The 25900-nt window shown below is 39.8% G+C and overlaps 1 protein-coding gene across 1 annotated transcript in view; it reads right to left on the bottom strand.

The window, feature by feature from the left end:
• xkr6b (XK, Kell blood group complex subunit-related family, member 6b) overlaps nt 1-25900 on the bottom strand; it is a 48848-nt gene that overhangs the window by 3851 nt on the left and 19097 nt on the right. Inside the window, exon 2 of the mRNA XM_007552945.2 lies at nt 1038-1234. Within this exon, the coding sequence (XP_007553007.1) occupies nt 1038-1234 (197 nt within the window). The remainder of the gene's footprint in view (nt 1-1037; nt 1235-25900) is intronic.

Below are 25900 nucleotides of genomic sequence, written 5' to 3'. Positions count from 1 at the left end.
CGCACACACACACACACACACGCACACAGGCACACACACACACACACACACAGCAGAGAGAAACCAGAGAATCACCAAGTGCAAAAAGAGACATACGTAAGGACAAATTATATTTGTTAAACATCATAAACTTAAAAAAAAAACCTATGTGTATCACTAAAAGGCGTATAGGTCTTTTAATTTTTAATCTTTGATTTTCAAATTAAAGATTTGCCGCTTTAGATTTTGAATCTTTGAAGTCTAAAACATAAATAAATCAAAATCCACTGCCTTTCAAACTGGATAAGTAATTTTAAAATGCATTTTTCCTTCCCATCTCCTTTGGTTTAACGTTCTTTCACATACTTTATTTTTTTTTTTTTATTTTATGACTACCAAAAGAATACACCTACTGTGAACCTACAAGTCGGAAAACAGTTAAAAGTTGTAACACTCTCAGAATTTACGGTTTCAAACTGCATTGGTGGTTCTTCCACTCACAGAAGACAGATTTTATTTTAGCCAAAGCAATCCGTCACATCTGTGAAAGCACTGTTATTACTGAGATCATCACACATCATCCAGTCAACACAATCTCTATTTAGTGGACCAGTTCGGTTTTTCTGTGACATCTATAACGGTAAAGTCAGCAGAATGTCTGAGGAACAACCCTGTGAATGAAAAATGATAGAGGATTTTCTGCAGAGCAGCGACATAGAACATTACAGCAAATGTCATGAAGGCATAAGGCACCCAATCCACTACGGGCACCACATGCTATGATTGAGTTGCTTTTCTCTGGGAACAGTATCGAATGAGGAAACTCGAGTTGTAAAACCAGGTTCAATAACAACGGCGAGGAAAGTTGGAAACTGGATAGAACACAGCGTAATTAAAGAGGAATACAGAGGACACACATAATGATTTTTTTATTATTTTTTTGTCTTGGTTACAAAAGCATCACAACTCTAAATGGAAACTAAAACTTGTATGAGAAAAATCTAACCTGGTTTTCATGCAAATATCAAGTTTAAGAGTAATCATAAAAAAACACTTACACTGCAGCCACTCAGCCTTGTTGCTCTGGATCATGATGCAGAGCTGCAGCACCAACTGAGGGGCGCTCTCTAAGAAGGTCTCCAGCAGTCGCAGCATGTTGACATCAGCATACTCGTACATCATAGCCCAATAAAAGCGCCTCTGGTTCTCCTTCTGCCGGTGACTTTGTATCCCAAGATACATAGTGCGAATGTACCTGAAGAGAAAGAAAGGGTCTGAAATTAGGCTTCTGTGCTTTTAAACCACAAACACTTTCCAAAATTAATTGAGCGACACATGTGGTGTGATATACTTTCTGTGAGCACCTGTCTGAGTTTCACCAACTGTGGAAGGTTTTACGAGCAACAAGTTCAACATATAGTAGTCAAATTTGCGTATGTTAACAGGAATCATCGTAAAAAGGAGATGTAACAAAGAGGATTACTCCTTTTTGACAAAAATTTATGTTAATTATCACAAGATGCTCTTATGAAGAATTTTTAAAGGTAGAAAAAGAATAAAAATAAAAATATCATTGTAAACACTTGAGAAAATAGGGAAAAATAAATAAAATAAACTGTATTTAATTTAAGTACACGCTTAAAATAATAATATAATTGACCTGAAAGTTATTACATATCACATATTTTCTAATGTCATGCAGGCCTATCAATGTGGTTTAAATAAAAACTTCTTTGTATTCTTCAAACAGAGATTGTTCAGACTGCTTTCTCGAGACTGTAAAAGACTGAAGCATAAATGGCTGAAGTTGGCCAGATATTTTAGAGCTACTTGTGCAATTAAGAAAAACAACAACAACAACAACAATAAGCTTAATTTCCCAGTTCTGTCCCGTGAATAAAAAGGCAAACCAGCAAATTAATTTTCTTTTTTTGTTCCACAATATTGTCATTTTAGAACAGCAGTGAGGAAAAAAAAACACTTAGAAGCTAATTAAAATCTCAGTCACATTCTTCCAGGATTCATAAACTTGTTTCAGGATTAACAGCCACCTTGTGTAATATCTATTTTACCACCTTCTGAAGTTTAATTGAGAGGTCATGAAGCAAAGTGCACACAGCTTATAGTATCACACTACTGGTGTAATTAAAATCCAACAATTTCTTCTTTTCATGTTAGAAGATAATCACAAACTTGTTGTGTGTGGCTAACAATCAGTCTAATGCACTTTGCGTGGTTAAAGCTAATTAAGATTATTATCCCTCTTTGGGTGTGGAGTAAACTTTAAATCAAAGGATTCAAAAAGCACCAGATTCAGTGAATAAAAATTTAAACAGAAATACAGCAGTATCACGACAAGCTCAATCCCCCACGTATCAAGCACATTTTTGAGCTTCTCAAAGACAGTGACAAAACTCTGGATGTGCAGAGAAAAATGAAAGTAAAATCAGAGTGACAGCTCTCATGCTTTGTAGTTATCTTAGCACTGACTTCAGCTAATGCACATTGGTTTGTAGCTGCAGGGTTTATCTGTCTGAGCTGGTAGAGTAGCCAAATAAATCCAGCTCTTGATGTGAAGGCAGTCAACCGATGACAATAGCAAGGACAGAAATAGACTAGAAAGCAGCAGTCCACCTTTAAATTGGCAGAGGATCTAAATTCTGCACCTAAAGGTGAGACACACGTTCTCCATGGGAACTAAAGGAAAGCCAAAATATTTATGAGTGGTTTAATTCTACACATCTTCAGATATTCGATTTCTATGAGATGAACAGTGTAGGACACCAAAGCGCTCTCTTCTTTTTTTTTTTTTCCTCTATCACAAAATATTTTTAGCATTTTCCTGCATAAAAAGGAAACCTTTTCCATGTTTTTGGGGCAACCAGTTTCCAGAAATGTTAGTAATAAACACGTGAATCAATCAGCGGAGCCAAAACTTGTGCACACGGTAACATATCACAACATAAGCGGGGTACTAAAAGTGGGCATGAAATTCTTAAAGTTTTGCCTGCCAATGCAGGATATGCGACGAATGTCTTTGCTCCTCAATCGATATTCCAAATAAAGCCATTAAAAACGGATTGATGTTTCATATGCAATAAAATGTAGGAGCAATGTCCAGTCTCAGGAAAGCTGATACGATGAAGAAGTAGACAAGATCAATAGTTTCAGGCAATTTAAGATGCACCAATATGTTCAGAGGTGAAATCTGGCATTTCATGACGTTTTCAGACAGATTGGTAAATGTCAAATGGAACAAGAGAACTCCACTTCCCCCAGCAATGTCCTGCCATAAATAAGATCTTTGTTTATACCAAGGAGTTTCAGAGGCTTTTCCATGAACTCTCACTGCTCTGTTAGGTTTCCAGTTTAAACCAGTGTATCTTCACAACTTCCAAAGTTGCTTTAAAAAAAAATCTATTCCGCAGCCATGTTTGTAGCTCTTTTAAGCAGATATGACTTACAGATTCTACATCAATGAAGGTCACTCTCTGTGGATCTACAAGGAAAAGCCAATTAGGAGTTAATTCCTTCTAATGACCTTCAGGATGTTTATTCTGGAAAAGTTTTGCACAGCCTGTAACCTTTCTTACTGAAAGATCGGACTATAACTTTATTAAAACGAGCTACTCCATGTTTCATGTGCTTTTTCATCTACCTTAAAATTAAACCGAGGAGGACTCTGGCTAGTTTGTACAAGAGCCTTATATGAAAACCGGCTTGATGTGAAACAGAATGTGTTGACACATTCAAACCTCGTGTTATTTATTTTTTTAAAAAGAAACGGCTGGTTACGAGGTTCCCCTTTTACAGTATTCTTCTCTAATCATTAAAACCCAATTATTTCATGAAGAATATTTGATTTCCATTATAAGGGACTTTACTCACAAAGCAGGCAGCAAATTGCCTATGCCCTTGAAGGTTTTTTATATAAAGCACTGGTTTCATACAAAAATACAAAACTAAATAAAGGACAAGAATATAATTCATAAAAAATTCCTTGATGTGCAGCTTTACATCAGCTCTGTGTATTTGTACAGTCTGCACTTAACCTTGCAAAGTTACCTATCGACCTTATCAATCTGTGGATTCACATTAGTGTGGCTGGTTGAATGGGGCTCTATTTATTTTACTTCATTTCATTCCCCATTTCTTCTCAGCTTCAAGAAATTCTCATTTGGCTGATAACAGTTCACGTGGCTAGCGCTATTCAGCGAACTTCGGTGACAAAAAAAAAAAAAAAAATGTTTCAGGTTAGCAACTGGAAATAACTCACTTGACATACAGTCAGATCAGCCTTAGAGGAAACTTGCAGTGTTTTTAAAGTTAGTGCCCCAAATGACGGCATTGATTAGAGGATGCATGAATGAGGAGCTTTGGTGTAGTCTAGATCAGCAGTCTTCACAAATACCATCCGCTTAATGCACGGTTATGAAAACAGGTACACCATGCAACGAGGTTGCAAAAATCAAACAGTGATTACACGACTTTCCGTTTAATGACTGCACTTTTGTCATTGCTAATACCAGTGGCTCTTTTTACATCAGATTTATTGCATAGACATGAGTTTTTCAGATCTGTGTACACCCACTTAAACAAGTCGATTAAATTCATTTCAGTCTGCCAGCAGAATGTTTACCCCGAGGGCAATATGGGCTCAACACACACTCACAGAGCTAAATTTACATCCAGTCACTTTGAAATTACACTGCACACCACAGGATGTGATAGGCCGTGGTTTCTGATAAGCGCAACAATGAGATAATAAGACTAATGGAGTTTTATTTCCTTTTAGGAGAGCACAGACGTATGGAAAGGAAGTTGCCAACTTTGTGAAGACTGGTAGAAATTAGACAGTCTCTCCATTTGTTTTTGATGTAAGTGTCTAGTTTTTTAAACCTGAGACATATATTAGAGGAACATATGTTTCCTGGAATTAAAAACAACAACAAGGATTTGGTGAGTTTTTTGTATCATAGCATATGCCTGATCCCGTGCACCTGGGTTGCTGCTCACTAATCATGGATGGTCAGGCTGAAAAAGTAACAAAATCTGTATATTGATTTGTCTACACTTTTAGACAGTGTAATAATAGGCATCAATGGTTGCAGTCCCCAAATCCCTTCTGACTAAAAACAACTCAAACACCCATTATACATCAACCAAGATACCTCTCGATGAATCTCAAGACTTTAGGGAAAATGTTCTGTGGACTGAACCAAACAACCTTAGAACTGCTGAGGTGTACTTCCCATTGCATGTGGCATAAAACCAAAACAGTATTTTATAAAAGAACTTCATACTGAACGGGTCAAACATGGTGGTCAAACATGGAGTTGTCTTCAACTGCAGTCAATAGGTGTCTCTTTTTGATGTACAATTTCAAACCATTAATAGGTATTACTTTCTCACTGCTTTGAATCTGAGAAGACGACACCCAGGGTTTAATGATGAGCTGACATAAAAACAAAGTCACAACTATTTTTTTTAAGTTGCTAAATGCTCTTTGTTTAGTATTTTTGTGGTTTTCCTTGTTTTCTGAACCCAAAAATAATTGTTTGAAGTAGCAGTTCAGTAATCCAAATCTGCAATAGGTCCCTAGAATAAGGTCCAGAACAGAGACAGGTCTTGAAATAAATGGAAAAAGAGGAAGATACAAAGTCTTCACAAAGTAATGTACCAGTAAATACAATTATACTTGAAATTAGATTAATTTTAATTACATTAAGACAAATGGTTTAAGTACACGGATATGACATATTTTATTTCCTGGTATGATCAGGAAACAGTGCAAATATTTACTTAGCTTTTTTAATTTTTTTTGCAGATTTATGGTGTATTTTGTAATATGCAATAAATATGAAAGTTTATTCTAAATAAACAAATAAAATTAATAAAACTGACTGTCCTTTTTGGAGAAAAATTAATTGCTTGGATTAATGGAATAAACATACAAAACAATTGGCTGGTAGGTTAATGAATAAATAGTTCCACATAGCAGTGTTAATGTGCCCATTTTGTGCCTGATAAAACACTATGCTTACAGGTTTTTGATTTCAAAACAAAGTAAATAAATAAATAAATAAAAGACCGGGATGGTTAAACATTTGCGTTTTTGGGGCCGTCAGAAAAATCTGAGCTCACTCCATCACATTTCAACACTGCGCCGCTTTTCTTAACAAGGATATCACACACATCCCGGGATTGTGATGCACACTGTTAACGCTCCCACTGTGAATTTTCAGATGTAGTAACACAAATAGCTTCAGAAAAAAAAACAAGCACATGCAAACACAAAGAGACGAGTACAGACAACGCACATGAACGCTACTTGTCAGCGCTGAAGGTAATAAGGGATTTCCCTCCTATTCCAAAAACACATCTGTCAGATGAAACTCTCTCTGTGTTCAATTCCTCTCCTTCCACACACTCACGCAGACACGCACTCCACTTACGCTGTGGTTTTTGATGCTTTCCTACCTCCCCTCCCCCGCCTCCTCTTCCCTTTAAGCTCCATAGCTCCTCCACAGGGATCCTCATGAATTATTTGTGGCAAGATCATAGCAATCACTCATGGCTCGTTAGGCAGCGTACGCATGGCCTAACAGCGCGATGCGGTGCCAGGGTCATCTTCCAGGCACAACCGTCTGCCATTTCTGTTGAGTAGCGGGCAACCATTAACCTCCTGCCCCGCACCTCCACCACCATAAACTGACTAACCAAAGATAAGACATCTGTTGTGAGGCGCTGACACAGAAACGCGCGGCCGCAATATCAACGTTTGCATGAGTAGACATCTTGACCTCGGCATCTGAGAGGCAGAGAGGGACATTTGGAATGACAAAGGCGGACCATGTGGACAACTTGGCCGCGTTGTTCCTCGAGCTCGTCTAGAGTCACTGACCGGTGAATCATCCAAGCACTCTAACACTAATCTCTTGAGTAGGTGGCTAGGTGGCTCACACACTCACGCCACTCTGCCATGATCAGCAGCATCTGTCTCCTAAGTCATGATCGTGGGAAAGCTGAGTAGCTCAGACCGTGTTCCTCAGGAAGATCCCGAGCACCGATAAGGCAGAACGAGACGGAGTTTTGTAGCAGGTGGAATGTGATGAAACACTAAATGTAGGGGTGGGCATGTAATATGTTAAATGCCAGAGAGGCTATGAGAAAGTAAGCGTGTGTGTGTGTGTGCGTGTGTGTTTATGTGGGTAAAGATGGAGGCTGTTCCAGTTTCAGTGAATCACACCCTGAGTCACTCTGAGGGACGCATGTTTACTCTTAATGAAGTTTAAACCTCCTCTATCAGGAAAATTAACTTTTCTGGCCATATTCCACTGATATATGCCATCTAAAACAGAAATTAATATCTTTGATTGTTTGTGGGTCTTTATAATTGATGATAGCCAAAATCTCAGTGTTTTCTTCTTTTAGTAAATGCTAAACTTAAGTATGAAAATGTAAATTATGTGTTCCGCCAAATAAGCCCATTTGCCCAATGTGAGTTATCTGAATGCATTTTCTTCTATAATGTATTGGAATGGTGTTGCTAGTTAAACCGTAATTGGGAACATGCAAAATGCTGGTCAGCAAATAAACAAAGGATTTACTTCCATAAATTGATTATCTAGACCAGCTTAAAATCCTTTATAATGAAATAAAATAAAAAATCAACATTATCTTTTTTTCCCCCACACATTGTATAATTGTTGTTTCACAAATTCCTGTCTCACGTCCCATCAGAAACAAACATCTTGGTGGAATTAAAAATAACAATAATAAAATCTTTGCACACCGTGATACTGTCACTGAAGGTTATCACACTGCTGGTTTCTCATTTTGGCCCATGCCTACACAGGGCTCAAGGCAATTGCTGACCTTTGCCTAATGGTGAAGTCCAACCCTGAATGTCAACTCTCAGCAGAATGAAATGAGTACTGCTGATGTATGGATTAGGGAAGCACAGGATTTAATACTCTTCTCCTATGCAGTATTTTATTTACAACATTCAAACAGAGTAGGTGTGTGTGGCTGTCAGCTCGAGTTCTAACTATTGATCTTACTGTTACGGGGCCAAAGGTTACCGTCTCTCCGAGAGCAGCGATGGCACCAGTCGACACCCACAGCCTTTAATGAGTGGGTAGTACATGATTTTTGAAGGGTAACATAATCTTTTCTTTCAACTATGATGAGATCAGAAGGACGGATGCAAAGACAAAAGGGAAGCTGGTTGGGATCCACCATCTTGTTTAAAGGCATTAATGTTAACTGCCTCAAAAATGGCATGTTTTTTTTTTTTCCCACTCATTTAAAACAGTGTCAAAGGTAGGTAAGCAGGTAACTTATGTTTTCAAAAATACAAACATTTCTGCGATTCTTTCTTTCCTGAACCACGTCATGGGTTAATGTGGCACAGCAAAGCTTCAACTTACACAGCAATCCACTATCACTGTGTTTTTATCCTCCTTCTATTGGTTAAAAAGCCCTGGAATAAAGGCAGGCTGAGTTAAAAACCCCTGCTCCTGCAGGCAAGTCAGATACACTCAGAGAAACACACAGTGTCCTGTGACCAGCACCTTTGGGCGATGACTACAGAGAGGGTGGCTGGAATGTTGAACAGAGACTGAGCTGACAGGAAGCAAACAGAGAGAGATGAGGAGCGGCAGCCCGAGATGAAGTTGCAGTTGTCACCGAGGCTCCGCCTTGTCAGTTTTATGAGTTTGCAGTAGTTAACCAGCTCTGGCAGCTTGAATAAATATTAGCTCTGTAAAATGACAGGTCATACAGTTGCTGTTCTGGTTTATTTTCAATTTGCAATGGATGTTATGCTTTTTTAAAAATTCCTCTAAGTAGAAAATGAGCCAGGTTCAAGACCGGTCCGGTGGAATTATTGGTTGTTACTCTCAAAAGAGTAAAAGTAGTTTGTAGGATCATCTTAAACAACTACCGTAGTTTTATCTTTTATCTCATGACCTAAAGGGATATCTGCAGCTTTTCAATAAGAATAATCAACCTGTAATTTCTCTCACAAAAATACTACAAAATAATCTTCAACTGCTTGTTGTTGGTATTTTTCCAGCAAAAGAAAGCAAGGTTGAAAAATATATTAGAACACCTTAAAATGTCTTAAAATTAAACGCTATTAGGATACAAGATCATAAGCTTTTCTTAGCAGATGATGCCACAGCAAACCATAATATGATTACATAAAGGCGTGCTGATATTGTAAAAAAAAAAAAAAAATCCAAATGTTATTTTCATTAAAATGTAAACCCTCACAAAGAGCAATCACATTAACACCTCCTTCTCCTGTGCAGGCAACACATGCTGGGCCCTAGTATGCATATTAGCTTTCCTCTAGGCTGTACATTTTCCTTTCTTCTCTGCACACCAGTCATTTGTCACCATTAGCAACAGTCCACAGGTACCCCAACTCACTGAACCGAGGTCACGTGACTCTGTGATCACCGAGAAGAGAAGAAGCGCGGGGAGGAAGAGGTGCAGACAGGAACCCGAGACATGTGACAAAGGCTCCCCCTGCTTTCAGATGGAGGTGATTCCTGTCGACGCAAGATAAGGCCGAGTCAGTTTTCCGTTGGACAATTAAAGCAGCACATGGATTCGAATCTGTGTATTTGGTATTAGTTTCCAAGAGAGGCCTGTTGCCTTACCTTTAAAATAGAGGATATTGATCTCCTGTCAACAGCGCAGGGGATGTGCTTTCACACATGATAGCACAGTGATCACAGTGGTGATCAAATGAAAAGCACGGCTTAATTAAATTGCCCTACCTCGTTCAATAGGAAACGCGATGCCGATCGGACGAGAGATATGAGTCGGAGATTACTGCAAAACAGAGACTACTCACTGGCCATTCAGGTTCAGGAAGAGCTGGCATTTTCTACCTTTGACTTTGTAGAACATTTATTTTTCTCTGTAAACCTCACGCTAAAAGAACTTCTTGCTAATAAGGTTGTTAGACGATTGTCTTTTTGTTTTCTGTTTTTGCATGGAAAATAAGGATTAATGCCGTCTTTTATTCGTCAGGTTGAACGTTCTGCAAAAATATTTCAATCGTTTGAACTTTTTCCACCTTTCATCACGTCACAGTCACAAACCTGTGTAGGTGATATTTAACTGGAATGTCAAACGCGAAGTTGTGGCTATTCCATCTGTGGGCATTTGTGGGTTGAAGTGAAGCCTATTTTTATTTTCCAAAAGCTTAAGCTCAGTTCTTTCAGGACTGTCCTGTATCCATCTTCCCACCAGCCCCCCACCCCCACCCTCCTGAAGAGAAGCATCCCATAGCATGATGCTGTCGTCGCCGTGTTTCACTTTGGGGATGGTGCTTTCTGGATAATGTGCAGTGTTAGTCTGTCATTACATATAACCTTATGCATGCAAGACAAAAATATCATCTTCCTTTTGTTTTTTGTAGTTTGCCTATTTGATGTAGTAAATAGCAAAAGGGGCAGCATTTTTCTTGTTTCTCCTCCATAATGGTAAATACTACTGCTTGTCCTGACAACACATGAGTTGTCATACATCTCTAGGCCGCATCTCTGAAAAAAAAAAAAAAAAAAAAACATTTTGCAAAGCTGCACCCCTAAAGTACAACACTCTCTGCTCTCCGTATTTCCTATGTTTCTCAGATGTTTTCTTCCTCCAACTTATTTGCTATTGAAAGGTTAAAATACTTGCTATAGAGTTATTCTTCAAACATCCAAACCAGCAACACTTTGCAGCTGGGTTCACAGCTTCTAATATCAAATACACAGTAGAATATTTCCTCCAGAAACATGAACTAAGCAGAGAGCTGCATGCCTCCATCCTCTGCTGGGAAAATTTGACAGTTTGAGTTTAAATATTACAATTGAGAATAGAGAATAGAGGGGCTCTTACAGTAAAAGCAATTTGTTACTCTGGTTTTCAGCTACCTTGGAAATCTATTTTTTTTTTCTTCTTTTTTGAGGCAGAAAGAAAGAGATGGGGTAGAGAAAACCCCTGACAGCCTAAAGTGAAATCCTCTTTCTCTCGTCTCTGTCTTCTATTCTGCGTCTTCCTGCCCCCTCCTGTGCTGTTTAGAGACTGCTCTTCCACTAGAGGAAGGGCAAGATTATGTACGGATTAAGAAGAAAAGACTTGACCCAATTCCTTTTCAAAGAGAGCTGTCCAGAAAGACCCATGTGGAGGCTGGCTTTCATTCAGTCAGCAGTTATGTTGCGAGACATTTGGTGCTCATGCTTATTGGCCCCAAGTTATAATTAGCAGGGTTGGCCTATGAGACTAAGATGCTTCCTCGCTCACCTTCAGACAGGCTGAAGTGAGTGAATGACAAGCCGCTCTTCTGAAAATAACATACTCACCTCATATGACAATGGCTTTAGCAATTTAGGTGACAGTTTGCATTATTTGAGCCCACAAGACAGCGGCACACGAATGGATGCTCGAGCCAAGTCAGCACACAAGGAAGAAAAAGTGCAGGAGTGGGGTGGGGGTTGGTGGCATGAACGTCGGGGAACGGGGTGGGGTGGGGAGGCTGAGACAGAGATAGAGAGAAGAGGCAGCGGAGATAACCGCTGAGAAAGTGGGAGGGTGAGAGAAAGAGAGACAGAGAGAGAGTGGGCAAGATGAGGGGAGAATTGAGAGCTGTGACAGAGTGATGTAGTGACAGAGAGGAAGAGGAAGAAGCAGAGAGGCTGCAAAAGTGGCAGCGAGACAGAGACGAAGAAAACATACAAGAGCGGCAGAGAGGAACCGGGAAGAGTGAGAGGAGGTGAGTGAGCGGGGGAGTGAGACCCAGGAGGTAAACTAATCACCCAACACGCAATGCAATTTTCTGGCTTTGTGCCTCCACTCCAACCTACTCCGTCGTTCTCCTCTCTCTCTCTCCTTCTCTCTCTCTCTCTGGTGCACCCCCTCGCCGTCTGGGGGGCTCTTTTTACTATTCCACTCACACACACTGTCTCTTCCTCCATTATCTATCAGGACATACCATTTTCATGATCTCTCCCCCCCCACACACACACACTTCCCCACTCCTGCTGTTTAGTTCTACTCTGTAATCCCCTCTGGCTTCCAAACATGGTCTGAGCCACTTTAGCCATCAGCATTTTACAAAACAAAAAAAAAATGTAGATGAAGGAAGTCAGAGGAGTATGAAGAGGTGGGGGAGAGGTTCTGTGCATTATAGCAATTATTATTATTCAGCATTAGTGCTGAATAATTTTTCTTAGGCGTAATAAAGCGCCAATATGACAGGGCGAATGATGGGAAAATACTTCAGCTGATTTTTTTAAAAAAAAAGCATTTCCCTGCTTGCATCTCTTTACGAATCTAGGTGAGAGCATTTAGGAAACGTTTTATATTGCTTCTGTAGAGGTTTAGAGATCAGCGGTGCAGCTTGCTCGCCTCCCTCACTGCTTTGCAGCGTCTTGTTGATGATGATAGATGTTCACTCCAGACATGCAAATAAAGGAGGCATATGCACATGCTCTTTAAAAGAAATAAAAATAAATAAAAAATACACGCTTTCTCTCCCTTCCACAGTAAACGTGTATGTTTAACTATGATCAAGTCATACATTGATATATTAAATTTCCCTCTTTAGGGCATATACCCGGGGGAAAGTTTAAAAAAAGAAGAAAAAAAAGAAAACAGTTCCCACACACAGCAGTTTGCCCTATTTTCACAAGCGCAGCAACTAAAGAGTAAAATTAGTCACACAGCATGCTATTTTGAAAAATCGGAACCCTTTAGTTAGAGACAGAGAGAGGCGTGAGCGCAGGAGAGGAACGTGAGCTCATTATTGACACGCAAGGTGCCACCTCATCCATCATATGCAGCACTGCTGTCGCACAGCTCTGAGGGCCACATACCGTCCACGACACATCCACACACGCATGCTAAACGAAACAAACAGCAGGATCACCGTGCACCACAAATAGATTCAAATTAAGCTATTACACAGATCGTCGTATCAGTGCCAAAAGCACGCCAGGAATCCTCTCGCAAACACTTACAGAAACAGCTTTGGAGCAATGGCAAAAAAAAAAAAAAGCTACTTAGTTGAGGCTTCACACCATCACACGGTGTTACAACGCGGAAGCCCCGAGCTGCATGCTAACCTGAGGGGATCTGGTGACACAAAGCATATGTGTGAATCCCCGACTGCTAGTCACTGACAGGCCTGCTGAGAAAAATTTGTTGTGACAGATAAGAAATATCAGCGGGGCAGACGTGGCGATGGAGAGGAGCAGACAGCTAAACCACAGCAAATACCCCAAATTTATTAATTATGCCGTTCCTCGTAAAAAGCACTGAAATCAGGTGATAAACTGCAAACAAAAAAAAACCACAAAAAAAAAAAAAGGAAAATGTGATATATATATGTCAGTAGAGTCAATGTTTTGTAAAACCATATTTCACTGCAGATTTTGGGCTAACTTTCTATACGGAGACCTCCGTCTCGGTCAGACTGGACGATGGAGCGCATTTGCGACCATCAATGTTCAAATGTTGACACAGATTCTCAACTGGATTTAGATTAGCGCAAATCCAACACATGTAAATGTGTCAAAAATATGCATGTGTGTCTTTTTATTTGGTGTATGTAAATATCTGGTTTAAGTTGTACATATAATCATGTTTGCTCAGTTATTGTCCACCCTACTCTCGAGTCTTTTCCAGCCTTTCTTCCAGTAACACTCTACATTAAACTCGTCCATCTTCTCACCAACCCCGACCAGCTTTTCTGGCCTTGCTGACAAAAAGCATTCCTACATTTTGATGCTGCCACCCCCGTGTTTCATTGTGAGGATGGTACGCAATGTTAACCTTGATCAAACACTGTACTTTGAAGGTAAGAGAAAAGAGTTCTTCATTTTTGGCATCGTCTCCCATGTGTTTACTGTCTCTCCTACCAATGGCAAAGTGTCTCCGGGATTTGAGGGAGTTTCTTTGAGAAGTACCTTTCTTTTTGCCTCCCTTCAACAAAGACCAGATTTGTGGAGGGCAAGACTAATACTTGACCTGTTAATAGAATCTCCCGCCTCAGCTCTGGGTCCCTGCCACATCTCCAGAGTGACAAAAGACTAATAATCTCCTTATCCGGCCTGTAAGTTCAAGTAGACAGCCATGTCTCACTTCTGCCATGTTCTTTGCATTTTCTGGTGGACCAAACAGTGCTTTGTGACGTGGTTAATGCTTTGGAATATTGTTTTACACCTAATGAAGAAGGCCTGGGGTGTAAAACCGAGTCCATATGTTGGCCAGTTTAACACTTTCACTCACAAAAACAATGTTGTCCCATAACTTAAACACTTTCTGATATGATTTATATCACCAAACCTCTTGCTCAGTAGAACCTAAATTCACAGGGTCGGCTTTTACAGCTCCTGAAAATTAATACACAGGATTGTAAAACACACACACACAATAGCAGACATACTGGCATCAAGAACTCCAGGGTCCTGCTTTGTATCGCTGGATACAGAAGTTGGGGGATGGGGCCGAGATCAATAAAGGTATCCTGCACAGTTTCCCTCTTTCTTCCATGCATCTACTGAAAGAGGACTAGATGCTGACAGGGCAGAGCCTCCCTGACAACAGTGCTACTGTCGGTCTTCCCAACTTGATGATACTTTCACTGAGTAGCGGATCTGACTGGCAAGTGTCTTTGTGCTCCGCCGTGTTGCTTGTATGACCATCGTCTTGTGATGGCTGTGTTGTGTTGTGTGAGATATATGAAAACCAAGGCAAAAATGGTGCCGAACGCATTCATGATCGGCAAACATGATGAAAGAAAGAGGTGCTTTAAAGATTTCGGGTCAAAGTGCCCTCAGTGATTCAAAGAGAAACGAAGGCATAGGCAAAGGCTACATGTTAGCACACCCTTTGGGAAAGCATAAATCAGGGCCATTTAATTAGCTTCAGATTGCTAAATCCTGTGGAAGCAGCAATGATATGCTTGGCACACTTGGTAAACAGAAGCTCCTTTACCATGAGAAGTGAATATTGCAAGTCAGTGGCTCGATGCAGATTTGCTGGGTTTCCTTTGATAGTAAACTTCTTAAACCAATTTCAATAATGAACCAAACTTGACTGCATGGTTTAGAAGCCATGCAACGTGGTTTGAATTGACTTTTTTTTTTTGTCAAGTGCCATCACACGACAAGTGTTGCGTACTGACGCCATATAAATAAACTGAACTGAATTATCACAATATGCAGATGCTTTGGCTGCAACAGGTGTGAGCTAATTATCTAATCAAGCTCAAATATAACTTTAATATATTTGGTGACACTTATTTAATGAAGCCTTTTTCTTTTTTTTAAAGAGCTGATAAAGCCGTCAGCTTAATAAGAAGCTGCAACCAAGTTATTTTAACACCAACATAGCAGACGCTGACGGCTGGATAACGTAGCTGGATAGAGTACTCGTTATCTGTGGTTTTAATTTTTACTCATTTATTGCAAGTCACAACAGTGACCAATATTATTTCACACTGCACATCCTCCTAACATTGTGCATCCCCAGTCCATGCTAGAGTTTACTCCACTGTCTTTTAAACAAAAGCTGCAGTAAAACAGCAGAAGAGCCAGGCTGAAATAATCTAATCCAATCTAATCTAGCTCAGCTGTTGAAGCCATGAGGCGGCGTTCTGTGCGCTTTAGATAAAAATGCACTCAAACAAGCAATCAACCTTATACAGATGCTACAGTAATGAGCAAACAAGCTGGAAAAGAAAACATGTCGTCACAATGGAAATCTATTCAATGGGTGTAAAATGTCTTCACAACTCTGTTAAAATGCTATTTTTGTGATATAGACATGTGGTTATGATCTTTTTTTTTTTTTTTAAAAGGGAAAGATTTATTTTGTACCATGCAATGATTCACAGAAGCAAAACAAACAGATCTGTTAGAGGGGAAAATATGAAAAGCGAAACTGATATCAGCATTCAGTATCTGGACATAGGTCGGAGGTCATCAGAGTCATTCACCTCAGTGGTCATAATGTTCTGCCTAATCCGTGTATATGAAAAATAAAACAAACATTTCAAAAGGAGCTTTTTAATGTTATGTTTATATGTTCCGTTCCCTTAACAATTCAGATCAAGCACTGCTATTTTAAGACAAACGTAGAGCAAACTTGGAAAAAAAAAAAAAGATGCAACTGAAACCAAGAAAGCGCTGAAAGGAGATGAAGAGCCCTGGGAGATACTAAGTGAAGGTAACTGGATCCCAACATGTTGCAGTCTGGGAAGTCTCCTGATGAAAAGGAGGGGCAGCAGAGGAGGGACGGGAAGGGAGGCAGGAGAAAAGATTGCTGTGTAATGTATGGGCTCCATGCCAAAGGATCCATTTCATTCACAAAACCCCGAGCGTGGCCAGCCTTAGGCTGAACGATCTGCTGCTATAGCCGGAGGGGCAAAGGAAAGGAAAGTTCTCACTCCTACTTCTCCTTGCTTGCTTTCATCTGACTTCCTCCAGCCTTGTTCTTTTCCTCCTGCCTCCGTTCTTTTTCGTAGACTTTTCTTTTCTTTTCTTTTCTTTTTGCGGAATTATCTCATTATTCAGTCTCTTTGAAGCAAACCAGCCAGACCAATTCATGACGCTCAGGGAATCCCTGGCTGATTTTATTCAAGTGTTTTCCAAGTTTGAAATGAGTCATCTGGCACTCGCTGCGCTCCATTTCAGATCTTTCAAATGAGTGAGAAATTTATCTAAACACTGACTTTTAGCCAAATAATTAAAGGTTAATCACAGCGATGCAAAACTGATGTGTTCGGCTGAACAAAATCACTGCAGCTTGTGTGCCAATGCTGCATTGTTCTTAGGTTACAGTGGACTCTTTAAAATGAAAAACTGTGGTTTTGTTTTTACTATCAAAAGCATCTCGTCTGTCACGAACCTGCTCAGTAATCACACTGGAGAAATTTGAGTCCCCCGTCGGCTTTTTCTCGTCATCATTTTTGAAAAAAAAAAGAAAAAAAAAAAGACCTGATCAGGCATCACTGATAAAATACACCACAATTTTGTAGAGATAAATTATAACAATGGTTTACCGGGCAGTAAATATAGGAAGATACTGTAACATTTTATTTGAAGGGGGGGTGAATAAGACTGTCATGACACTTTCATAAACATGACATAACACCTGTCATGAACATGAATGTGCCTTCATGAATATTTATGACTGTTGTCATAAAGCGTCATTAATACTTTTATAACAAATTTATACCAGTAATGATTTCTTGGTTAATGTCAAGTTGTCATAACAAAGACATTTTGAATCATGTCAACTTTGTATTAAAAGTGTCATGATTTACCGAATGACGCTTTATGACAACAGTCATAAATATTCATGAAGGCTTATTCATCTTCATGACAGGTGTTTATGACAGTGTCATGTCAGTCTTATTCACCCCCTTCAAATAAAGTGTTACCGAAGATACCAATGATTAAATGGAGCGCACTGGTTGAGATTTGTTCACATTATGGCTGAAAAAAGGGGCACAGGATATAAATTGACTAAGATAAAGCATGACAGCTGGAGATGCACCAAGAAATCAGTTTGACCAACCCTGATTGGTGATTTTTCCCATCTGTGAATTCGCTACAAACGACCGCCACCAGGTCACACGAACAACAGACGTTGGTACTGAGTGTAGAAGGCTGAAAGACATTACAGGTTCTTCCAGTGTCTGGTTTTTAAGATGAAATCAGAGGAAGTTAAAGAAAAAAGCTGTAAGGAGCTTCTGAAGAGAAAACTACCTTTAAAAAAAATAAATAAATAAATAAAAAATAAAATAAAGTTAAGTGGGGAGTTAACAACTTGTTAAGTCTTGGTCTTAAATAAGTATCTGTCTATCAGTTGACCTGAAAAAAAAAAACCCAACAAAATGTCACCCCTGTTTCCACCATGTGTTTGATTTGAAATATAAGTAAAATCCACTTTAACAGCAGAGCTGCATAACACTGACTGCTCTCTCTGACATGGAGATTATGTCACCTCTGCAACTCATATAATTATTTGATTACAAAAAGGTTTCCTAAGGCTCCTGCATTCAAGAAATTTATAAATAATTTAACAGTCAGAGTGTTTTCCTCTCAAACATAGATTCTGGACATAAACTTTGGAGGTACTGTAAATTATTTTGAAATTATTTTGAAGAGAAAACTGAATGGTGTTTATATATATATATATATATATATATGATCACATTTCATTTTCAGTTTTCAATTTGCTGTTTTGTCTTCTCATAAAAATGTTACTGTTACTATGGCTATGCTTTAAATGTATCTAAAAGGAAAGAAAAACAATATTTTGCTGTTATTTATTGTAGTAAGGAATCCATACTGGTGTTAAACTTACTGATTGGAAATGGGCCACAATATTCTTGGACGGTGCCTCTCTATTAAAAACATCGATTTTGCATTTCACCAGCAAAAAGTAGATGAGAAATTGTCACTACCTTGCTTGGATGCACATGGCTCTTTAATCAAACACTAACATCTCATTCCACTCATTTGTTAGCTTAAGGCTCAAATACATATATATAAAAAACCCATCTAGACACACTAAAATCACTTCCAGAATTAATGTGGCCCATCGGATCACAACAGCTGTCATAAGCAAACTATGACTATGACTGGACAGCCCCCTATTTGTCAGATCAGAACTTTTTGATTTCACTTCAACTGGAACAGGGATGTGTCTGATACTACTGATGTGATGCTTTCTTTTACCTCTCATTTTGCTACTGAGGGTATCTCGCAACCTGTCAGACTGCGTCTTTCACCCTGTGAGAGGATCATGCCACTGAGGATGTCATTCCTTGTATGTTATTTCTTCAGAGCCACATCCTGCCACCTACCTAAGCTCTTATCTACCCTCTTCGCCTACCCACTGACTCCTTTTTGTACTGACCCAAAATGGGTTGGTGTTATACTTAGAATTATTCGTAAAGTTACATTTTTATGTGTTGAAGTCATTAGGGATGTTCTTTACAAAAATGTAGTGTCCAGGTTTCCCCCAACACACTTTTTAAGAGCACAGTGTAGTCTTGATGTAGAGATGTAACACCTTAATTACCTTTATATCAATTGTCAAATATCGCTGTCGTTGAGATGTTAGCACAACCTGGAGTCATGCAAGAAGCCACCGATCCCAAACATAGTTAATCTACAGAGAATAATGAATGTGTTGTGACGGCCTAGTTAAAGTTGAGTCCTTTAGCCTGACTGGTATTCTTGGATTAACCTAGGTCTGTGAAATATCAGAAAATTATCTGAAATTGAATGTGCTTAAGCGCACATACAATGAACGATCAAAATACACATCGCACTGAATTTTGTTCCGTCACTTACAAAGGAATTCAAACGTGAAACATCAAACGGGAATTGAAATGTGGCGCTACGAGACTCGTGAAATGAAAAGCGGATTGGGGTTTTTATTCATAAAGACTGGTTGGAGCACGAATTCAGATGATGGGGGCTGAGGAGAAGATGAGGAGGATGAGAGGAAGAGAAAGTAGGACAGAGATGTGTGGGCTTGGCTCTGGAAGGACGATGGCTCTAATCAGGTCTGAGCAGCTGTTATTACTCTAGCACTCTCAGAGAGGGACGGCAAAACCCCACTCACGCTGAAACATCAAGGGAGAAAGTCTAAATCAAACAGTCAGAAGCAGCACATAGCTAAAATTAGGAAGAGAAAACAGGATTTTCTCAGTTTTTTGCTATATCCACACAGTAGTATCCTTAAAATATTAACCATTATTGATTTTTGGGTAAAAATCCATGAGCGGCTGAAAGCTTCAATCATTCAGACATCGTCAGAAAGACGTGTGAGTTAGAAAACCCTCGTAGGCCTGTTTGATTTCTTTTGTCTTTTTTCAAACACCACATGTAGACATTTATCTCTTTAAAAATCCATAAAAACCTATGTTTTAACCCCCGCCCCCCCAGTTAACTAAGACATGTGGCTTTAAAACATTTCCCTAACTGCATCCTGCTGGAGTAACAAGCAGCTACCAGAAATCACTTAACTGGAACCGGCGCCATTAACTTCCCAAGGACGGCCAGCTTTAGGATAAGCTTGGAGTAACAATTGTTCCCAGGATCCCGGTGGGAGGCAGACAAGAGGAAGTTGGGCTGAAACCCATTTCGTGTTACCCCGTCACAACTAGGCCAACGTCTACCCTTTGGCTCTTAATGTGAAGCCGCAAAAAAGACTTTTACAAAAATTTCTTTGAATGAAACGGATCGAGCTGTTCAAGAAGCCGATGTCTCAGCTGTTGCTGGTTCCTTTAAGCATATCGGGTTTTTCTTAACGAGAGCATTTTAACTGACATTGGCAACATCGGAACACATCAAAGCACAATTACGTTGCTAAAGCCGCTTCGTTTAGTCTTTAAAAGTTAGCATGTGAAAGGAAAGCACATGCAGTCAGATTTTCAGATATGGATAATGAAATGAAACTGAAACCAGAATAATAAAAATAAATAAATAAATAAAAACACACAAAAAAAAGTTCCTAAATGCGGTTTTCTTTTAATCTTTTAACATTTAATTCAACATATAAGAATTGCTTGTTTTTTTTGCCATCTTGGCACTTTCCCTCTCTCCGGAGGCCAACAGTTTTAAAATCATGGTGCCGATTGCCTCGCGAGGCGAACTTACAAATCTATTTATTGAGAACATGACACCGTGTTGCAGCTATCATCAAAAAAAAAATACTTCTTCTTTTTTTTATTACAAAGCTTTTCACATCAATCTCTTTAAAGCACACATTATTTTCAATCAAGTCGCCGAAGCTCGATTCCTTGCAGCACACCCCGCAGCATCAACACCCAGAAAGCCTTCGCACTGAAATATTAAACGGCAAATGGGAAGCGACAGTCTCTCGAAAACTCTGCACTTTGTCGGGGAAAACAAGCTGTCAATATCTGTGGGCAGGAAACTTAAAGGAGACAGAGCGACAGACATACTCGGGGGCCGGGATGGAGAAACGACAGAGAAAGAGGAAGCCTCGACATCTGTCTCTCTTGCTGTGTCTCCCATAGGTTTCTCTGTATAAACTCGGATGTTGATCTTTATCTGAAGTTGAAAGCCGAACCAACAGAGTTACAACGGGTTGTGTTTAGGGGGCTGCGCAGGGTAAAAATGTAGTTAATGTCATTATGGAAGTATATTTTTGTAGTGAAAGTATGAAGCACGTCAGTGCTGTAGCCTGTATGCTCCCTGAGTGGTAAAACTCTGAACTTTCCTCTCTCTCCCACTTGTAAGTAAAATGAGGGAATTTCATCATAAATTTAAGGCTGTTGTGCTCAACGGGGAGCAGCGCATCCGACCAGGGGGGGGGGATAAGCAGACTACGCCATAAATCATGTTTGAAGATACTCACATTTACCTGCTTCTATGTCTTGAAAAATTAGGAAGCACATCCTGAAGGCATTTACAGCTTTGATGTCCTCTTGGACCCAAATCAGATTCATCAGTGTGTCTAAGGCAACATGTGCAGACATGGTTGTAAGCAGACTCCCCTTTTTGACATTTTTGTGTACACACTGAAGTCTGCAATCCTGTTTGCAGCAAATGATGCACTACAAAACCATAGTTGAGACAGATAAAAATGTTTTTCAGCACACTTCATGGGGTGAAAGAATTCAACTTGCTGCACGGGTTTCATCATAGAATACAGACTTAAGTTATATTAAGATGACAAGCCAGTATCCTAAATCCCCATATCACACAATAAAAAGCCTAGTTATTCTGTTATTTGTGTGTGTGTGTGTGTGTGTTTTTGTCCATGCACAATGAATAACATCAAATAACCTGAAGTCTCTCTTTTTTTTTTTTTTATAGTTATGAAAAATGTTGTACATCAAGATTATCTCCATAGATTTTAGGACCAGACAAGTGCAGATTTCTTTCTTTAAACTTGTTCAATTACAATTGAAGTAAAACAGATGGGGTTGTAAAAGATTCCCTGCTAATTATAGCAAATGCTTGATGACTGTTGTTGTCTTCAGTAGTACACAAAGAGTTCAATTACTTTTTTTTTTTTTTTTTTTACAAACGGCCCATCTGGTTTGAAATGATGTTCTGGTGTGTGTGTCAACAGCAATACTTGCACTACAGTTTTGCACAAATTCATGTCTTGCTCCTGTTGAACTTGTTAGCCAAAAGAATAAATTCTTGACTTAGTAAGACATGGTTAAAAAGGCTAAGACTAGATTCTTACCATGACCGGGTGGCTTGAGAGCTTAAATCAGAAACAAATGCTTGGATAAAAGTTCAAATCTTTCCCCGTCTGGACGTTTTCTGTTTGTCAGGAGTCTTCGTACGGCCTCACAGTCTTTTATGTTTCTGTTTTCGATAGAAAAGCAAAATCATACAGTGGTCCTTGAACTCCCTTTGTTATGGATTGCTTATTTGACAGGATTTCTGCCCAGCCCCCTCGCCCCCCTCCAAAAACAAAACAAAAAAAAATCCCATAACATGTGAGGGTGGGTAATTAGCCAATGTTCACATGCACATTTGTTTCTTCTCTTGCAAAGGTCACTCACTCGATTCTCATCAGACCAGATCAAACGGCTCCATCTCTCAGGTCTGTGACACGCTTTCATCAAAGGCAGCACGCAAGAGACGCGGAGTGAAATCTTTTCAGAAGGGTTCAATATGTTCGAGCTACATTCCCAAAGCAAATTCACACACACACACGCACGCACGCACACACACACTCAGATACAAGTTTTTTTTTTGTTTTTTTTTGAAGAGACGAATAGCACAGACTGTATCCAGTAAACAAGTCAAAAACAGATCTGCAAAAATTCAACAGAGCGGCAAGCTCAGGCAAAGTATAAACACAGCTCAAAATATGAGAATGCGACAGAATATTCAGCAAAAATGTGTCAGCGGCTTGCTCTCGCTCAGCCGGCTCCTACTCTGCTGCATTCTACGACGTTTCTGTCTGTGTCAGAATATAAGGAGAGACTGTTTCAAACGGTCTTGTCCCAGGTAACATCATGTCACAGTTCTGCCTTTTTTTTTTTCTTTTTTTTTTTTACCGTGGAAACATCCTGGACAGAGCATGCTCAGTGAGACACAGTCAATAAGTCATTAGCGGTGGGTTCAATAGCAGTTGCTCTCCCTGTGAGGCCAAGCAGTGACCCAGAGTCAGTGCAAGGATTACTGGTTCGCCTCTCTGCACGGTTCCTAGAAAGATTTGTTGAATAGTGTCCACCTTCCACCTGTGGAAAGGTTTTCACTGACGACTGGACTTAAAAGCAAAATGTCTGCGGCACTCTGCTGTGAACCGCAACTTCGGTTGACACGGTTGCAAAGAATCAGCTCTTAGATATGCAGCTCCAATGTCTTGGAAAAGAGTTTACACTCAAAGAAATGTTCACACATTTGTTTGCCTTCTTACACACTTCAAGGTGGGTTTTTTATACAATCAGCAAAAAACAAAGAACATAGATGTGAAGTGAAAAAAAAATACATTTTTTTTTTTGTCCATATAAAGGTTTTGAAAGAAATTAACATTTGTGTTAATTATGCCTGAGTTCATATATTGGCCAACCACCTTTGCTGCAATTACAGCTTCAAGCCACGTGGAGTACTTCTTCAAAACCTAGAGAGCATTTTCTCGGCCAATTCTCTTCACAAAATAGCTGAAGCTCACTCATGTCAGAAGGAGAATGTCTCCTTTCTGTTTGCCACAGATTCTCCATTGGCTTTAGAGCTGGAGCCACTTCAACTCTGACTGTATGCTTAAGTTGTTCTGCCAGAAAAGCGAAAGTCGCCCCCCGTGTCGAGTCTTTTGCAGCACTGACCTAACCCTAACCCTGTCTTCTACGATTTCTTAGTATAGCTCCATCCAACTATTTCATTGACTCTGACCACCTTCCCTGCCACCGCAATTACGTTACCATGGGGATGGTATGTTTAGGAGCTTCTCTAATGTTAGCAATATTCCAAAATAAGCATTTTCAGTGGGACTCATCTGATCGGAACCCCTTGAATGTCTAATTTAAGCCTACGAGGTCCTTGGATAAATATGTTTTTTATTGCAGTCGAGACCAGAATAGCTTTAATATGATTAAATCATAGTGTGTGTGTGTGTGTGTGTGTACTCTGCTGATAGATGTGATAACAAGATTTAAAAAGGAAACACACCCAGGGAGCTCAGTGGACATTGATGAGGAGTGGAGACGATCAAACCTTGAATGCGCATTGCAGGGAGGCTTCAGAAAGTCTCTTTCATGGCTGCTGTGGCTGTGACCCACTCTAAGCATGTCTGCACTCTCACCTTCAGCTACAATAACTTGTTTTCCACTCGCAGTCACTCGCCACGTTTATGCTTATTATTTCTGCCCTGTGCGCTCCTTTTCTCTCTCGCTGCTCCTTTTTGCTACAGCTTGTGGAGGCTCTACGTTAAACACAAACAATAATGCATATTCTGCTCTTGATTTTTTATTTTTTATTTTTTTTATTTTTGGACAACAGATTATAAGTGTATTCATTTAGTAGTTTATAGGAAAAACAGCTGATTGGCAGCTAATTAGCGCTTCAACCTCAAGAAACCTGTAAAGGCGAACCTTGGCGAGACGAAATAAAAATTTATTAGAGTGAACAATGCAAATAATGTTTATTTTATCTTCAACGAGACAAGTTGGCGTCTGCCCACTTTATTTGGCAGCCGTGCATGATATTGTGCTTACAGCCAACATTTTTGTTGGCTGCTCAACTCAACTGTAGGGAGGCCAAGGAACTGATTGTTGATTAGTTTTTTTTTTCTTCCTTATTTACATCACTTTCTACAAAGGGATTCATTAATTTACAATGAAGAAACTCATTAGGCAACTCCAAAGCTGCGTGTTGTTTTCAATTGAAAAAGTTCTTCCCTGACAGTGCTTTGATCAAATGTTCACGCCTGCAGACGTTTTCCACATTTTGTCGAGTTGCTGCTGTTGTTTAGATTTCAAGCGAAAGGCACAAGGTTGATGCATCGTTTTCAACTTGACTGAGGACCACCGTGAGCGTTACTGGACGGAGTTGAAGTAACTCAAAGCACGAAAACGCGAGCAAGGCAGCATGAAGAACGACATCTGCTTAAGTCCTGCTTGGTGAGCTGCAAAGAGGTCATTGTCACTCAGCTCCAGTTTTTATGTCACACAAGGCTCATTCCAGCATACATGGATGTACTTAAGCAATGAAAAACTATTAATAATGCATCTTCTTGCTTTTCTTCCTTTCCAAAGTGCTTCATTAAGCCCCCAAAGTTTGGTGCTTTGTATTATCATTTCCTTATCAAATATACTCGTCTCACAATTCAAAATGAAATCAAGATCTGTACGACACAAAACTACAATTTATTTACTTGTTCTTGAGGGTTTTCTGACACTGGTGGCCTTTATTTACAGCAGACAGGAAATGCGTAGACAGAGAGAGAATGGGAGAAGAAGTGTTGCAAAGGTCCCAGAGTCAAAAAATCAAACCCCTGACAGCTACACCGAGGAGTGATAATGTCCGTATACGGGGGGCAACTCTGTCTCTACACCACGCACCGTCCCGCTTCGCTCCCATTCACTTTTTTGACAAAAATTGTGATGCTTTTTCTCTATAATCACTCTGTGCTGTCTTTCAATGCGTTTCTGTCTAAAACAGCTTGCCTATTTGTTCCAGAGCTCTTTTTTAAGTCCTTTTAACCCAAGACCATTAGGTCCCTAGACAAATTCCTCTCTGCCAAGCTCTGTGTGAGGGAGCGAAAGCCTGTTAGAGAAACTCAAATTTCCAGGGAGGAGCAGAGATAGTACATTGACAGCACAGCCTCAGGCATTAAGCTCAGCTCTTTTACCTAATTCTCAGAGGAGCAGCCTCTAAACAGAATGATACCTGACAGCCAAGAAAGA

This window comes from Poecilia formosa, unplaced genomic scaffold (genome assembly GCF_000485575.1).
Source record: "Poecilia formosa unplaced genomic scaffold, Poecilia_formosa-5.1.2 Scaffold53, whole genome shotgun sequence".
NCBI classification, from domain to species: domain Eukaryota; kingdom Metazoa; phylum Chordata; class Actinopteri; order Cyprinodontiformes; family Poeciliidae; genus Poecilia; species Poecilia formosa.
This window is presented reverse-complemented; position numbering and strand designations above follow the sequence as displayed.